Below are 18,004 nucleotides of genomic sequence, written 5' to 3'. Positions count from 1 at the left end.
GGGTTTAATTTTTATTCTGCAAATAGTTTTATTCGTGTTTTCTTGTTTGCTTTGTGTAATGACTTGTCTTCCTTTTTGTTGTCGCGTCTTGTGCAACGTAGTCCATAATAGTTTCACTATAATGATGTGGCCATCAGGCGGGCACGCACGCCAACGCCAAGCAAAGATACAATAAGTTTTAGCTAGGATGCATTAGGAGTGATCGTGCTTATTTGTTCGCTCTAATATTACGGATTACAGATTAGGATAGTTAATGCGCTTTTTGAAATGAGTCACCATTTAGAATGTTGCGGCACATTAGATACACTAATAGGGAGCTACTGGCTAGCTCGACTCGGAACAGATTCAGGCTGAAAGTAGTCCCTCCTTTGCCAATCGGGTTGTTGGGCGCTTAAACGTAAATTGAGCTTTTGCCTTGCCGAAAATTGTGTTGGTTTGGGCTCAGGTTCGTTCTTCCTATTTTTCTTTTTGGCATTCGTCTTTTACACAACAGTAAAAATACTGCCATCTAGAATCTAGACGTATTACAACTTACACAATTATAGAAAATATATATTTAGCCATATATAATTGATATAATTGTAAACTGTTTCTTAAAACTTAAGAGCAACATTTTTGCTTTGCCTTTTTGCTATCTCGTTCCTAATTCTTCGTTCCTGTTTGGTTTCTTTTTCTTTAAACACTGACTGTAAATTTTGTTGGGTTGCGTTTACACGGTTTGTATTACTTTCTCCTCGCCTCGTTTCCTACTCATTCTCCACATTCTCCTTACTTCTCCTCTATCAGCCAACTCTAACGACATAAAATTATAAAAGGAAACTAATTAATTTAATGGGAAACCGTTGTCCGTTGCGGCTTCGGTTGCAGCCCAGAGCAGAGCCCTTCTTCGACCAGGATTAAGGGCGCTTAATGAGGTTTGCTCTTGTACTTTCGATGCGAAGTGCCGCCATTTTTGTCGGCACTGCTGCCAAGGTTGCTTTGACTGCTGACCGAAGCGGTCGCCGGATGTGGTACACCAGCCTTTGGGTTATAAGGTATCCTGAACAGATTAATGCGCAGATGCTGGCAGATCTCTAGGCACACCTGCGAGCAGTAGCGCAGCAGGTCCTGTGTCCCCCAGATGAGCATGAACCAGAGCAGCCAGATCTCCGGCACAATGCAGTTAAAGTATTGATTGAGGAACAGCAGCGACGGACCGAGTAGCGACCAGTCCAGATATTCCATCTCCGACTTTGTCATGTGTGCAATCTGCAAGAGAACATCAACCATGAAAGGAAATCCAATCTATTAAGTTTCCGCCACTTACCACCAGCTTGTTGGTTATTTTGGCTGCCACCATTCCAAAGGCCATTATGTACACAGATGCATGCTCGGTGAATAGGTTCTCCGGCGATTTCTGGGCAATAATCAGAGCTGGTAGCACCACCAGCGTAAGCGGTATGCTGGGGGAGAGTACACTGGTGCCCTAAAGCGTGGTACAAATTGGTTTCAATTAGTTTTCGAACATCGATTTGCTGCAATCTTGCAACTTGCGACGTTTGCCACACACGAGTCTCTTCATCACAGGACAGGTACAGTTGTGTACACAATTATTACGATTTGTGTGTAAAACGGCACATTTTGCAAATATCACAACAATTTTCAGTGCAAGGAAAGAGAACAAAAATTCTTTTGGCTTTTTGTGGAGTTTAGCATTTTCCCCTCCGCAGAAATAAAGGAATTACGATCATACAGCGGGAGGGGAAATTGCTCCTGTGGTGTTTTGATTGTTTAATACTTGTTTTATTTACATGGTCTAGCGCTAGTTGGCGGTTGTGTGGGTGGGTGGGTTGGTGGGCGGGATTTGTGGGTGTGTTTCAGAAGCGTGCGTTAGTATAGAAACCATTTTATACCAACGAAAACAATAACGTTACATTCCAGGCCAAACCGACACCAGAAAGAGGCATAAAAACAACTTAAACTAAGTAAATCACAGACAAATAGTGGGCAACAAGTATCCGTTCAGATAAGATATGCCCAGACACATATTGCAAACTATTATCGTACTAGATTGATAGCAAACACAAGACACACACAAGATACTTAGACTAATTAAATATACTCAGATCTCCACTGTTCTACTGTGGTTCTACGGATACCGATCTGCAGTGCGTTCAGAAACTACAAGCCGGGAACTTTGGCTGTCTTTCCCTTTCTGTAGTTGCGGAACACACCGGTCCAGTACTAGTGTTGACAGGCATGGCCATGGGCATGTGTCTCGGTGTCAATTTACTCTAAGAAGCGTAAACATAAAATTCTTACAGCAACCGTTGATCCATTCTTGCCACAGCCCAGGGTCAAAATGCATTTTGCGCAGCGCACGGTCAAGAGCAAATCTATCCCACAGGCCAGATACAGTGGCAGAATACGCATTTCACAGTCGAAGCCCGGTAGCTGCCAATTTCAAAATGTATGGGATATATTTGTTGTTTTTTTTTGTTTTTTGTTTTGCGTAATGATGATTGATTACGTGAGGAAGAGAAAAAGTGGCGCGCATTAGGTTTTGACTTTAAATTATGATAAAATAAACATTATTTTCCAGAAGTCTTTTGAGAATACAAATTGAATAAAAAAACTATATAAAAAAAAAACAAATAAAAAAAAATTGTAAGCTTTCTCCTAAGCTTTAGATCTCTATAAATACTGTACATCGAGATGAGCAATAAGTATACATTCATATTTCCTTGATCGGTGCAAAACATAGTGATAATCCTACAATACCTCAAAAACTAAGAAATAACAGAAATAAAAAATACTAAAATGATGTATTTTGGAAACTATTTGTACCCAAGCCAACAGCATGCTAAATATGGCATCGCATCCAATGATAAAACCATGACATGTTAATCGATATGAGGAGAAAGAATAATGTTAGCTGTCGATCGGGGTAGCCCTCCACCGATCGGCCTGTAGTCCAAGCCCAAGTCAAAGGAAAATGCTGAATGGAAGGGTACGGTTAGTAGTATTTAAACCAAACACAGGCCAATGTAGGAATTCGATTTAGATAGATGTCATTTTTGTTTTGTTATGGCTGTGAGAACTTTCCAGTTTAGTAGTAGTAGTATTTTTTGGAGATAGTTTTAGGGATAGTTTAATTGTTCGTCTCCCTTTGTATGGAGAGGGAGAGGGTGCAATGCTTACAGCAACTGAGGAGCCGTTTTTGCCAATGCCGCCTTGAGTAAACATTTTTAGGAAATTGATTATATTCAAGGTATAACCGAATGTAATAAATACTAATATTGTGTAATTCCATGAAACGCCCACGATTGGTATCTAGTAAAGATGAAAGATTGCAAGAAAACATAATAAAGTTTAGAGGATTCGTCAACTGCATTCAAAGGATGAGTATAAAATTTGGAAAAAAATGTTGGTTAGGGAAAAAAAACGTTGTCGCAGAGTGCTCACAGCCGCCAGTTGCACGTGACTGTGACTGGGACTGTGAATACCCTCCGCCTGGCTTACAAACTACGCTTAAGGAGAATAAATATAGAAAATATAATTATATAGTTTAGATTGTAGATTTAGACCGGTGTTGTTGTTAAGGGTAGGAGTATATCCAAAACCAAGACAGAAAGTATATAGGAGGACTATAAAGACAATATATGTATCAGAGCTGGACAGATGGACAGGGCAAACACATGTACATTAATTTTGTTTAAACAAACAAGGAAACAATAATAGTTCCGAGAGTTCAAGTGGTTGTAATTTTGTGGTATTCAAGGCATGCTCACGTATAGATTTTCGAATATATATCACAATTTGGTATCATTAATTTGAAGCGCAAGGCAGGATTTGCAGCCGCATCGTCGATAAACCAAAGTACACAATAACAAAAAAAATAACAACAGCACAAAATTGGGTTGGGTAGGGTGGGTAGGGTAGGCAAGCAATTTAAGGAAACAGATATCGGGGTTTGGTTGGGGGGATTCAGAAAGGACCTCACGCCACGCACCTTCTTCCAGACTGGGCTGGGCCGCCTGCCAGCAGCTATATTGTATATATATATATATAGTATATAGAAAGAGGGCAACGGAACCCTTCGAGAGTGGGTTTGGGTCACAATCAGATCAGATCAATTCAGAGAAGCCAAAATAGTTTTTGTTGTGTTTGAATATGTGCGTGCAGTAGTGTTGGGCAACGTCGTTCTTTAAGTTCAAAATGAAATGAAATTTTAATTTGTATTGAACGAGAAAGGAACATAAAAGAACGATCACTAGTTATTTTTTTTTAGTTTTTTACCCAACACTAATGCGTATGTGCTTTTAGTAGTAGTAGTAATAGTGTTCGTTTGTGTGTGTGTGTGTGTGTGTCAAGACTTACAGCAACTGTGGAGCCATTCTTGCCAACACCACCGGCTTTAATGACGGAAAATACATAAGTTAGGGAGAGCAGACCGCACACAATGGTCGTTATGGCCGGACCATACCAAAGCTGAATGTCGCCAATGCCGATCTGCATATGCATTTAGGTATGGTTATACATGTGTTATACGTGTGTGTTTGTGTATGTTGTTGTTTTGTTGGCGAATTGGAGTTTGGTTTTAGAGAGCGCGGAGGGCAGAGCACACGCATTATGTACATAGAAGTAAAAGTGGTTAGACGATTACAAATACTGGATATGGTTTGGTTGCTTATGTAACTGGGCGCCTAATAGCTCGAGATATAGTCATACATATGTATATACAATACGTATTGATGTGGAGAGAGTTGTGTTTGGTCCCGGCTCCAATCCCCAGACTTTATCTTCATGCCAGGCAAATGGTAAATGAAAAATAATAAATTAACAGATGCTAAACTTTCAATCAAATCAAAGCGCCAGCATCAACAACACAAAATCTGAACCATAACGCTCACAACTCGACTAAAACAGAACTTAATGCGGCATTAGTGGCAACGGATCAGCAGCTTAAGCTCCGCTGCAGCGACAGCAACTTGAACTATAAACTCTATGCTAAATGGATAGAATATACATAGTCTTAACGATCTAAATATAAAAAGGAAACAAAAAAAGAAACTAAAAAGAAACGCAAAGAACTTCCGGAATGGAGAATGCTTTAAAACGAAATTGGAGTATCATTAAACGGGCTTTAAGCCCGTCCACGGCCTGTGCGTTCCCACGCCTACCTTGGTTAGCCAGAACTCAGGACCCAGTATCGCCGACACTAGATGAATGGCTATAATCGAGAACTGTGCCTCCGTCACGTCGATGCGTCCGAAGCGCATCGTTCCAGACACATATGTCTGCCAGTGGGCGCAGTAGAACAAGGCAATGGCACAGAAGCACTGAAAGAAAGCGAACAACGAGAATGTATCCTTTTTGGTTCTGGATCTACTCTACTCACCTGAAAGAAGAGCCAATTGGGATAGTGCCCCAGTTGGCAGGAGATACAGGCCGAGAGCGCCACGAACACAGTCGATATCGAGTCACAGCCATGATCAAACAGCTCTCCCAGCGGCGATGATGTGTTCGTGCGACGCGCCTGTTTGCCGTCAATCGAGTCCAGGCTCTGGTAGACAAACAGTCCCAGGGCGCACAGCGCACAGGTCCAACGTGGTGGGGCTTCAACGCCATTTGGACTGTAGCTGTAACGGGAGATACAATTAATAGAATATTAGTTATGGACGAGTGATCTCTGGTCAGCTTCTAGAGTGCCCATAGAAGCGGGAATAAAACTAAAATAAGGTTTACCCAGGCCCCTCACCGACCGATCCGACCGACCCAACCTATCCCCTGGTCGGTAAATTAAACACTGACGTCAGTCAGCATAAAGTCGCCTGATGGTCAAAGTTCTGTTCTCGAGCTAAACTTTATAATTATCAATCAGGTTGGAAATAGAATAAAATCACTTTTTCGCTGTTGCGGCTGTTGATGAACGATAAGCAATCTCCCTACCCCTCCCCCCGGTCCACGGTATGTCCATCCAATCAGCTGATTTTGTGGTTCCGGCTCGACATTTTCGGTAGACAGCTTACTCACCAACGAGAGAGTGGGAAATTCTATTTTAAAGAGAGTCCCACTGACCCCAAGCTGGCTGAGAAGCATCACGGCTTGCTCCACTGGTGTGTTAAAACAAATACAAATAGTACCAGCGAAACTAGAATATAAAATACATACATACAAAGAAGTGCAAATAGAACCGGCCTGTTCGCTGTCTGTTCGAGAGCTTTTGTGAATGAACATCCAGATATCTATATACATACTCGTTCGTTATATATACATATATCTTTTCGGGTTAAAAATAACAGAGGCAAACACGTGAGGCGCAGCCATTAAGATGATTCATATGCAGTCTTTGGGGTTGGGAAAAGGTGGGTGGGCATTGTGTATATAATCAAAGTGGGTTACAGTTGATATAAAGTGCATTCAAACAGCACTTTTAAATCGCTAAAAATCTCCCATAAATCACCACTTAAAAGTGACTTTTGCCACTTAGTCTGTTAAATATAATATGGCCCTTTAATTAGCAATCAAATGTTATATTTTGCAGCCAATTAGGGGTTTGCTTTTTGTTCATCAAAGCATCGCAATACAAGGAAAGTATTAGCTTGGAGGTCAAGTTCCCAAGGGAATAGATTTTTTCTGTGAAAGTAGATGTACAGTTACAAAATTCTCATATTTTGGCAACGAAAAATCAGCCAGAATCGTCCCATACTTCCCTAGAAATTAGTATGTGTATGTGTTGTACCTTCCCACCTATAAAAATCAATTAGAAATGCAAATGTTCATTCTAATTCAATCAGAGACGCAAAAAGAATTCCAATTGAATATGGTAAACAATTGGGGAAAATGGAAATGCTCTGCCCTCTGGGGTTAACTCAACCGAACTTTGGCCTCCCGCGGGTGGTTCCCGCTTCCCACTGGCAATTTATTTCGTGTTCCTCTGCTCAGGTGCTTTCAGTGCCTTCGTTCCTTTTGGTTCCTCTGTCGTTTGTGCGATCCGGCGATTAGTGTGCCTTTGTTTATTTGCTTATCGTTTGATGTCGCCTTTTTCTGTGACGGCCTCAGCCTCAGCCCCAAAGAAATGCGCCGAGCCGACGACAAGTTGAGAAATTATTGTTGAGATTACTTTACTTATATATTTTGCTATATTTCGCGCAATTTGTACATGCATATATGTGTAATGGGGCAAAATGGCGAGACGCCTTTGCTATCTTATCTGTGGCATAGTTTATGCCCGACTACGTGTGTGTGGGGGGTTCTCCCTCTCTCTCTCTCTATCCGTCGCCACTTATAATGGTTATGGTACTCGTAGTTATGACACGAAATGATATGGTATCGCTTGAGGCATTATGAAATGACGAATGCTGAAAGCGTGTAACCAATCCTTGTGGTACACCAACTAATAATTTGATCGCAACTGTAGATCCTAGATGACAGTGCTGTCAAGTTTCCGAGAAAGATTGATGGCAGCAGCTGATGACCAGGCCCAAAGGATTAGAACAAGTGCAAGAATGCGAGTGCCAATGGAAAATTACTTAGGTGGGGAAGTGTGCCAAGAAAAAATCATTTGGTCTCTCTCTAAACGAAATTGAAATGAAAAGACGGCAGCAAGAATACACACACACACAAACAACATTCAAGAGCCAAGGCAAATGCAAGAACATGAAAAACTTGCAATTTTTGAGGGTCAACATGTCAGTGTTAGTGTGTGTATGTCTGTGTGTTGCAAAACGTGCACTTTCAACAAAACATACACATACATATGCACGTACGTACATTCGTATGCATTTCATGCACGTACACCGGTAAAAACTGTTTGAATCTCGTAACGACTTACCAAATTAATATCAATGTTGTCACAATATTGAGGATGAGACCGACGATTGTAATTAGATTCGGTGCCAGCCAAAGTGGTGTTTGGCTAACCAGCCAGTTCCACCATGGCTGCAGCAAAGGATCCAGAAGGCTTGCGCTGAAACATGAGTATTTGTGTTCGCTGAGCTTTCGCAGCTGCTGGGCGCTGAGAATGTGACTTTCCTTGTAGACAAGTAGCGGCATTTTTACTTTCTATTGAGTGCGGCGGGTGGTGGAGTGTGTGGCTGAGCGTAAGGGTGGGATGATAACACTTCAGATTTCGTGAAACTTTCCGCAGGCGCTTTTCACTTTCCGCGCATTTGTATACGTGTATATGTCGTATGACTCGAAGCTATCTGTGGGCCTAGGGGTTTTCTTTTCAGCGCCTATTTTTTCACGTGTGTCAAACACAGCACAGAAACTTCTTATCACTTGAGCCCACCGAGACTCGTTTTGTGGCTATTTAGAAATACGTGCTCCTTGCGTGCACATACACGTATTATGTGCGTATTATGCACATTCACAATGTATTTAAATTAATTTAATTTGACGAGCACCCGCTACCCCACTTCCAGTGTCAACGCGAATTTTTGAAATACGGTCCTCAGAAATATAACAAAATATACCGTCTCGTTTTCAAAATATACCGTAAGTATACCGATGAAAAACAAACTTAACCCACTTAAGCCCCCTCTATTTAAGTATTTCAACTGCTTGAGGTAAATGGCGGAAAATATTAACGATTGTTAATTCTTCTTGTGGATCCATGCCATCTTTCCTCTGAACTTAAAAATCACAGCGCTAACTTTCATCTGAACTGCGCTAAAATTATTCTCTTTTTATTATTGTCGGTGGAAAATTGAGATACCCCTTTGGCTTGTAATACAAAGGTTTTAGCGAAATTGGTCAAACAAAAAAAGGTTTTTAGCGAAATAGGTCAAGACTAAAAAACGAAAGAGGATAGTCATATTGCTTAGTTTAGAGATTCCGTTGAATAATTCGTCCCACATAATTTATAGTTCAACAAAAAAAATGTCGCAATGTTGCTGGTTTTTGAAGACTTGTTGCGTGTATAGCCTTTGTATACCCTATTTTCATCATTTTATATGAAAACAATGTTTTCCAAACTCCTTTTAAAACGTAATTAATAAATAAATTTTCCCAAATTGATTTGTTTCAGACATATATATCTCTCTCCTGATACCTATTCTTGGTCTCTGTAGGAATACAATAAACTGCAAAATATCGTTGAAATAGGTTTAAAACAGAGACTAAATTTTTTTTGCCTTCTTTGGAGCTTGGGATGACAAACATTTTCTCAATTCTATAACATCCATTTCCCCCAGGATAATTAATGTTGCATGGAATTAGCAACATGTTTGCATGTGGAATGGGACTCATTGTTGCCTACCGGTTCAAAGAGAGCGTTTAACCGACTCAGAGAGAGCGAAAAAGAATTTAAGGGCTTTTTAATTTATGTTTAATTTTTTAATGTTTAATTTAAAGGAAAGAATTTAATACCAATTCGAGTAAATGATGCACGGAAGTACGATTTTAGAAGTTTCTATACCCTGTTTTCTTACATATACCTTTTAAAATTAAATTTAGTAGATTTATTTCCGATAAAGTAACGCCAAATAACGTCAAACGCGTGAATGATATGTTTTTGATAAACGATGCTAACTATCAAAATACATCGATATATACTATTTTGTTGTTTTGGACTGGTATTTTTGTCTAATAAACTGAACTTTTCGGCGTTTTTTTTTTTGAGAAAAACAATATTATAGCCTGTGATTATTATTTTAAAACATATTTTAGCACTTATTACTTGTCTATCGGCTTCAGCTAAAACCAATATCCACTAATTAATTATTTTTTCCAATCTGCTTTGAAGCCCAGTTAATAAAGACATTTTCTCAGTTCGACATGTTCTTTATCTATTAATGAGTTTAATTAGATTCCTGTATATATATATGCATCTCGATCCCTTTGCATATTCTCGGCCTCTATAGAAAACCATGAAACTGCAAGTATGGACTAGACTAGACTAGAGACTCTCGCCACCATGTTGTACTGGTCAAATATCGTTATCGAGCCGACTGCAAAAATTCAAGATTGACAACTCTACACGTGCAGATTTTGCTGCTGGCAGTGCCGCTATGGACGTCGCTGTTGAGCGCGATAAAAGTAACAAATTTGAATTTAAATTTATAGTTTTTATTATATAAATCAGTTACCGCTTAGACTAATTCCTCAACTTAACATATTCGGTTTTTAATTATATCTAAACCTTGTTGTTTGCGGCTGTTCTGGTTCTCTGAGCCGAGAAATTTTTGCAAAATGCCGGCCAAATATGCTCAAAAAGTACAAAAAACCATTCAATTGTTTCCTCTGCTTATATAAACTATGGCCCATCATCAAAAACAATTACTGATGTGTTATTTCTTCCATGAGGCATTAGTTTTTTGGATATTAGGAAAATGTATACGTGTAGGTAAAAAATAGGCTTAAAGTGTTCTGTTTTCGTTTGTTTTAAATTACTTATATTGGCAACTCTCATTACATTTCATTTCATTTGTTTATGCATATATAGTTATGTAGTCAAATAATGCTCAAGTAAGACTATCCATTCTGTATCGTCGGCAAATGATGACAAATAAGCATACACAGGACTCAACCCATTCCATTCCATTTTATAAATACAATAGTTTTATGTAATAATTTATAGCACAATGTAATATAGCAAGCAGTTTCAAACTTTTTACACATGTCACACATTTTTCGCTTCCATTTTCACAATTGGTTTAAACATATAATCGAGAAAACACAGGCAGCATGTAGCAGGCAGCAGACTGACTTCCAAAAGCAAAAAATAATCGAAAATTTCGCAATTTGGAAATGGGGGAAACAAAATTGCACACAATTCAGAGTGTTAATGTCAGTTTTAAAAGCCGCGAGAAGTGCATGTGTGCTGCCGGTGGCTTACATAATATATAATATCGTTCGATTTGCATTATGAATGTATATACGATCGTGTGTGTGTGTATATCGTATGTATATAGTAACCAGCGATGCAAAAATTAATTTAATTTACTTGGTAATCATTTACGATAATATAATATAAATGTTGTTTTAGTTGTCTTCAGTTTTGTTGAGACATTTAGGCAAAAGTTTGTTTCTTTTCATAGTGAATATTTTTTGTTTTGTTTTCTATAAATTTGTTAAGCAATAGTTTGGGTTTGTTGGTAATTTGTTATATCATAATTAATTAAAGTGTTTTGCTCTCTTCTACCTCCTTCTCCTCCTCCTCCCTAAGGAGCTGCACACTCGCTTCGAAGCACAGGACACAAATATTCCTCTCTATCGATCTTATGTTATATGTATATAGTATAATATTTATATCAAAAATCGGTTCGTTTACAATAATAATAGTGCCATCGTCATCATCATGTTCGTGTTGTTATTGTATGCATGAATGTGTCTCTTCTGCAAATATATATTCGTATGTGCATATCGTTGCGGTCCAAGTGTTGGCACTCCACTCTCTCCTTATGTGTGTGAAACTCTTTACTTATTAGGTTTTGGGTCTGGTCTGGGACTATGAACTAACGTCTTAGGCTCGCTCTTTCACCTTGGACGCACCTCTATATACACATACACATATATATATGTCTATATATATTTAGTTTTAGATGTAGTAAATGGATGCTTAGGGGCTTTAATTATACATACTACTATTGTGTGATTTTCTTGTTCTCATTTTCTGCTATGTTTGTAGTATCAAAAAACGTCAAAATGTAAAAAATGCATTCGGCTTATACATATGTATGTATGCTTAGAGTTTCGTATACTCGTATGTATATACGCGATCTACGAGTTCGATCCAACCATCCATCCCCTTGCTTGTATATAAATATTTAAAAATTTGTGTTTAGTAATCTGTTGTGGTTGTTGTTGTTTTTGCTTCTTCTGTGTTTCTGTGGGGAGTAGGGTGCGTGTGTCCTTTAGATATTTATCTTATTATGAATGATATGGCGTCACATAAGTGGCTGGGAAGATTCCTTTCCTGTTGCCAATCTCGCCGTTCCACCAGTTCTCGTCGGATCGGTCTGTGACGGTGATGACATCGCCGCGTCTGAAGTCCAATTCTCCGGATTCCTGTGGCACAAAGTCGTACAGCGCCTGCACGAGCATCTGCAACATAAAATATAATATGATTTTTGTTTCTTTTCTTGGCATCATTATTTTGTTTATAGTTTTTTCGGTCGTGCACAACAGTGGGAGCAGTGGGCAGTGGCCAGTGGGCGGCGGCCAAAAGCATGACCTCAATGTGTTGTGCGTAATTTTTATTTATAAAACAAATCTGTCTGCGCCACATGTCGGATCCGATGGTGGGAGGGGGGGGCACACCCTTACCTCTTCAGGTATCATATCTCGCAATTTGACCTCCTGTGATCGTGACACGCTCGCCGTCCGATGGTATTCCACCAGCTCGTTGAGGGAGTTGAATTTTACCACCCAGAGGAAGAACTTGCTTTGCGCATCGCGCAGAACTTTAAAATGCTGCACACCATCGGGACATCTGAAATGAGGAACGGGAATGGTAAAGGTAAAGGCAAGGCACAGGCCCTCAAGCGACTCACTTGACTGAAAGGGAGAAATCGCCGGGACTGGATTCGCTGATGCGTATCAAGAAGGCACCTTCATGTTTGTTCGATAGCAGCTTCTCGGCATCGGCGCGCGTGATGCGTCCATAGTACCAGCTGTGGGATAAATGATATATAATCAGCTATAGATCGGAGTAAATGGCAGGTTTAATACTTACTCGTGATTTTTCATTTCTATGTAATTGCTGGGTATGAGACCTTCTTTGCCATCCAATTCGGCACGATACCAATTTGAATCGTCCTCCATGTTTAGTATCTACAAAAAGGACATACAGTTTTTAGTTGTCAGCTTATCCAGAGAACCCCCTAAGCGTTAACCGCAGATAAATAGATGGTATCCGATGCCCATGGTATGGAAAACAATTGAACAATTCCTTTGAATTGCCGGAGATTCGAGAATGTTCCCAATTCTCTGGTTCTGGGAGCATATTCGATAAGCAATTTTCAATTGCTCGCTCATTGAACCGCAAAAACTGTGTCACTGTGTAATCAGGAAGCAGCAGTAGCAGCAGGGCTGCAGCAGAGATGGGAGACACATTTGTATTATCTGTTATTCTCATATCTCTCGGGCTTCGGGCGCTAAAAAAGCCCACAAAACGGTTGACATGTGATAAGAATGTTAAGTGAAACGCCGCAAGTGGGCCACAGCGGAGCGAGTACGTGAATTTCACTTTTAAGCCTCCTAATAGATACATTTTTTAGCCAGCCAGCCAGCCAGCAAGCCAGCTAGTAGTGTTTGTCGTCGCTTGCCCATTTCGCATGCCAATGACACAACATAACACAGCTCCCAGGCCAGCAGCCAGCGCCAACGTAATCGCCTCTCAGCCGGCACGGTCCCGGGCACTGGCACTGGCTCGGGCACCTCTTAAGATTCCATTCAATTGGCAAAGCAAATTGAATTTGTGTATGTTTGCATCTGCTGGCTTTTGGGGAAATCCAATACTTTTCAAGGCGCTGGCTGAAGCTGGGCCAAGCTCATTCCATGAATGAAGGCAGTCAGACAGTCCGACAGTCGTTGATCTGATATATGTATTGCCCACAGAAAATGCCATTCATATATTCGATTTTCAAAACAGATTTCCTCCGATTGGGACAAACCCTCATACGTATAATACCTAAAATATTGTATGGATCGGCAGGTGGCATTCGGTGGGTTTGAAATAATGGAATGGCTTTCATGTGACTCAGCCAGACTCGCCCCCCTCTAACACTTTTTACACCCTACCAATGCAGTATTTCGTGATCATGGATAGGGGTGATAAGCAGGGAATATAGGATCATAATCTCCTATAAACAGATAAATGGAAGACGGGCTAGAGGGGTTTTTATTTGCACCTCAAATTGTGACACGACGCCTACGGGAGTATTCCACAGGGTTATGTAAAACTCATTTATTGTTTTTTTTTTTTTTGCTGTGGGAATGGCAGTGGGAGAGCTATTGCTCGCTCAGCTGGATCTATTCTCACTAATTGGCATACCTCTCTCTCGCTCCCTCTCTCTCTTGCTCACTCTATGGCTCTAATCGCCTGGCCCTCGGATACAACCCTCCGAAACCCTCCTCTATAACCAGGCCCGCCCGCATCTGTCACCCCAGACATTGTTTATCGTATATATTTTTATTTATTTTTAGCCTATTTTCATTCATTGAACGACATCGACAACGAGAAATTCGTATTCGTAGTCGAATCGGAGGCAAACAATTCCACGGATTCCGCTCCGTTGTCGACCAAGGAATGCCCCCAGTCCCCAGTCGACAATAAATAAATATGGTACAGCGATCTTCGAGAGCTGGCACGTACCCTCCGTGCGATTGGCTTTATCAGTTTGTTCATAACTTGTATGTAATTACTGGAAAACTGGCATGAGTGCTGGGGCTATGTGCTATTTGTTTTTCTGTGGCATTTGTGGGGATACGATACTGTCACACGCCGAAACGAACGTTCGGTTCGGTTTGGTTTGTGTTCTTTTTGGTGGGGATGACGCTTGACGAACCGAAAGTCAAGCGAAAGTGTACAATAGTATTTCGTGCTATTGTCATGATAGAATATTTGTAGTTCTACTGTAGGTTTCCCTCGTCTGAGGATGGCAGGGTAGAGTTTGACTTAGCTTAAGCGAATTATTGGATATCTGTTGAAATATGCATTTCAGAGATGTTGTAGCACTTTCCATCAAGAAACCAGTTTGAGAGTTTTTCTGGAATACGAATGAATCATGGGGTTCCAAGAACATGAGCATGTGTGTGTACTTATGTATGTATGTACATATATGGGGGTCGGATCTTAGCTTTGTCTAGATAAGGTGGCCCCGCGTATGACTAACCAGAGGCAAATGTTCGAACTGATATCTCCGCCATCCGTCAATCCACAATCCACATTCTCCGTGGATCTCGCTGTAGCCCTAGCAGCCAGTATCAGTTGTTTACTTTACCGACCGATAGGCCCATGGGGACCAATGGGAGAGAAAGAGCAATGCACACACTTGACCTTCTTGCGAGTGATAAGCAATTGATGAGCCTTCGCCTTCTTCCCGAGTCATTGACATCATCAATCAGCGGACATTGTGCGGGCAAATGCAAAAGAGAGAAAAACCTGCCTGTCCTGTGTCCCTGCTGTGACTAACCTACGACAAGTTCGACACAGCACTCCAGAGCCAGCAGCCGCAAAAAGTGAGCTTGCAACAAGCGGCATGGCCTGGCCTGCCCTGCCCTGGCAACAAGAAACCGGAAAATTCAGCCAGCCAGGCCAAAACAAAGGGTCTAGCACGGAACACGGCAAACACCTGGAAGGGTGAGCAGCGAGTAAGAGAGAGAGAGAGAGAAATGAGAAAGAAACCAGGCTCGCACGAGTATAGACGGAATTTGGCTGGTTTTCACAGCCAAAGTTGGCGCGCGGGTGAGGCGATTTATATGTACTACACTCTGAACGGAATCAGGGAACATTTGCTGGTTTATGCATCGCAAGGCAAAACTAGTTGCGAGGCTACACACACACACACATACACTTATACTCTCAGACACACACACAGGTATAGCGTTTAAGCATCGATGGAGTCACATTGTAGAATCCCTATTTGTTGCACACAACATTTGCTCCCCTACTTTGTCGCTCCCACCTGGTTGGGATTCGATTTCAGACTCTGTCTGGGGGCTTAGGATGTGGGTTAAAGCAACGAACGACCTGTGGTGAAGCAGATGCAATGCAATCCGTGCAGGATTCCCACACTCGACTCACCTTTAGGATTTGAGTTTTGCGAAAACTAAGCTCATCGTCGGCCGTCGCGGAGAAATCGTGTTTGGCAACTGCTTCCATGTTTTTTATTGTTGTTGCTCCGTGCGTAATGAATAGCGCGTAGTTTTGTGTTTGTCGCCTTTTAGTTAGTCACTTGCTCTGTTTTTTGTGTTGTTTTATCAGCCTTGAATGCACCACACTCACACACGCGCACAGCATACATACATATGTATGAGAGGGTTTCTTTCGTATTTTCCAGCTCTGTTGAGATTAAAATAGTGCTCTTATTACTTTGATTTCCATTTTATTATATAAACAATAACTCATATATTTGATTGCGCGTTGTGTGTAGTTCCCCTCTCTTCTCCTTTCTTTAATATTCTTGGGCGAGAAAAGCGATTAAAAATACACCGACAACCGACAAGGCAGGCAGAGCGAGAATTGACAGGCGGCAGCGGCAGCGGCGGACCGACACCGACAGAGAGGGGAGTGTGTGCGTGCGTGAGCGAGCAAGCGCAGCGTTGCCAGCAGCATTTATTTAGCTAACTTAACCGATGTCATCGGAAATTCACGGAAAAGCAGGTAGGACAAAAGCAATTAAGCATTGGCTTTCCATGCAGCAGAATCAGGGTAAGCCTTGGGGTTTCAAACCGATTGAATGTATGTGGTTTTAACAGGAATTTAATTTTACAAAGTAGGGCGTGTGTTCTTGCTGCTGGCAATGCTCTTGCCGTGACGTTGTTGTTTGTTTTAGTTTTTTTAACCCCAATAAACACACGCACACACTTGTATTTATTCGGCGAATTTCGTTGGGTGTCTACTGCATTTATTAATGCATATTCCAGGATCTGTCGCAGCTGTCTAAAGACGTATTCTCTTTCTCCACACTTGACACACACTTGATATAGTTTAATGCTTATTTTTGCTTACTTTTATTATTCACTTTTATTTTCATACGTGCAATGGTAAACAGACACTCAGAAATATACCGAAACTACGTCACAAATTTCAAAATATGCCGAAAATATACTGACGAATTATTTGTATTCAAGCTGCATCAAATATCTTTCGGTTGAATATTTTTAACCGATAATCTAATCAATTTTATATAAAAGTGGATAATTTTAAGTACCATCATTATTGGCATTGTTTATATAATAATTTCTACTTTAAGTTAATTTCTTTACATGGTAGCTACCCATTTGCTACAAATTAAATTCATTTTTATAAAGGGGGAAATGTGTACTTTTCAAAAATGTTGGCCCGGTTTTTTCTATATAAGCCCCATGGAAGCGCCAGTGTGAAAAACCCCCGTTATGTATATTTTTCCATTCCTTTTTTTTATATTTTTGAAAACATTGAGATTTTGATGGCAAGTGATCAAGATTTCGATGATTTTCCGCATTAATAATCGATGTGGCTCTAAATTGCATTTCTACACGACTTCTACATTGGGGCATTGGCCGAGAGGGTGAGTGCATAACCTTAATATACTGGAAAATACTATGGAAAGTATTTTTAAAATTTGGCAAGGTGTGTGAGCCAGACATTGAGGCAAGAAAATTAGTGTACTAAGTGACTTGGCGATCAAATATACGGTTTGAACCTCAGAAATATACCACATATACCCACTTAAGACCCCTCTATTTAAACAGTCATTGTAGAAACCTCCTATCCCTTCTTTTAACTCACAAAAAAAAACCCACTCTATCCACGATTTTCACTATTTTCGGTGCAATATTAAAATACCCCTTTGGCATACAATGGGCTAATCGTTTTGTGATTTGATATTATTAGCTAGCTAGGACTTCATAGCTGAACATGAATTTTATCCGATTGATAGATTATTTTTCTAAAATATTAGCCAACTTTAGCTAATCATTCCTATTGGATTTATTTAGAATTTTGACGAGTTTTCAAAGTGAACATTTTTAAAAATATACCGCTAAAAATTATTATGTGAAAAAAGCACTGCCTTTAAAAAAACTGCATACAAAATACCAGATTACAACAATTTTTGAATGAACTAAACATAAAAACCATTAAAACATTGTTCAAGAAATTTAAAGTCCCCAATCTATCAAAAAAAGTTGCCTTGCCAGGTATAAAAGAGGTAAATATTATTATTATTAGTATTATTTTCCGCGGTCTAACTCGAGTTGTTAACCAGTTTAAGTAAAGGGGGCTTAAGTGGGCTAAGTTCGTTTTTTCATCGGTATGGCACACTGAAAAGGCGCCATTCTTAAGTAGCGTCCCTACATTTTTTTTAAACTC

At 40.3% G+C, this 18,004-nt stretch overlaps 2 protein-coding genes across 4 annotated transcripts; both read right to left on the bottom strand.

The window, feature by feature from the left end:
- Positions 1-8: 8 nt before the first annotated feature.
- On the bottom strand, positions 9-8,381 carry LOC6592752 (cholinephosphotransferase 1). Of its 3 annotated transcripts, none has more exons than XM_026984827.1 (6): positions 7,817-8,381; positions 5,381-5,621; positions 5,163-5,321; positions 3,181-3,312; positions 1,307-1,465; positions 9-1,248 (listed from the first exon to the last, which is right to left on the bottom strand). In XM_026984827.1, exons 1-6 carry the CDS (start codon positions 8,035-8,037, stop codon positions 907-909), a joined length of 1,254 nt encoding a protein of 417 aa, XP_026840628.1. In that variant the 5' UTR covers positions 8,038-8,381; the 3' UTR covers positions 9-906. The 3 variants fall into 3 exon arrangements, with proteins under 3 accessions (XP_026840628.1, XP_026840627.1, XP_026840626.1); XM_026984826.1 differs by lacking the exon at positions 3,181-3,312 and adding an exon at positions 2,302-2,433; XM_026984825.1 differs by lacking the exon at positions 3,181-3,312 and adding an exon at positions 4,360-4,491 and having other exon boundaries at positions 7,817-8,379.
- A 1,970-nt stretch (positions 8,382-10,351) lies between these two features.
- LOC6592753 (protein enhancer of sevenless 2B) lies at positions 10,352-16,225 on the bottom strand. Its single transcript, XM_002017834.2, has 5 exons — positions 15,734-16,225; positions 12,662-12,759; positions 12,480-12,599; positions 12,253-12,418; positions 10,352-12,030 (listed from the first exon to the last, which is right to left on the bottom strand). The coding sequence occupies exons 1-5, from the start codon at positions 15,809-15,811 to the stop codon at positions 11,857-11,859; spliced, it is 636 nt and encodes a 211-aa protein (XP_002017870.1). The 5' UTR covers positions 15,812-16,225; the 3' UTR covers positions 10,352-11,856.
- Positions 16,226-18,004: the final 1,779 nt, after the last annotated feature.

Source organism: Drosophila persimilis, unplaced genomic scaffold (genome assembly GCF_003286085.1).
Source record: "Drosophila persimilis strain 14011-0111.01,24,50 unplaced genomic scaffold, DperRS2 tig00000002-arrow-pilon, whole genome shotgun sequence".
Lineage (NCBI taxonomy): Eukaryota > Metazoa > Arthropoda > Insecta > Diptera > Drosophilidae > Drosophila > Drosophila persimilis.
The sequence above is the reverse complement of the archived record's forward strand: the minus strand, read 5'-3'. Positions and strand labels throughout refer to the sequence as shown.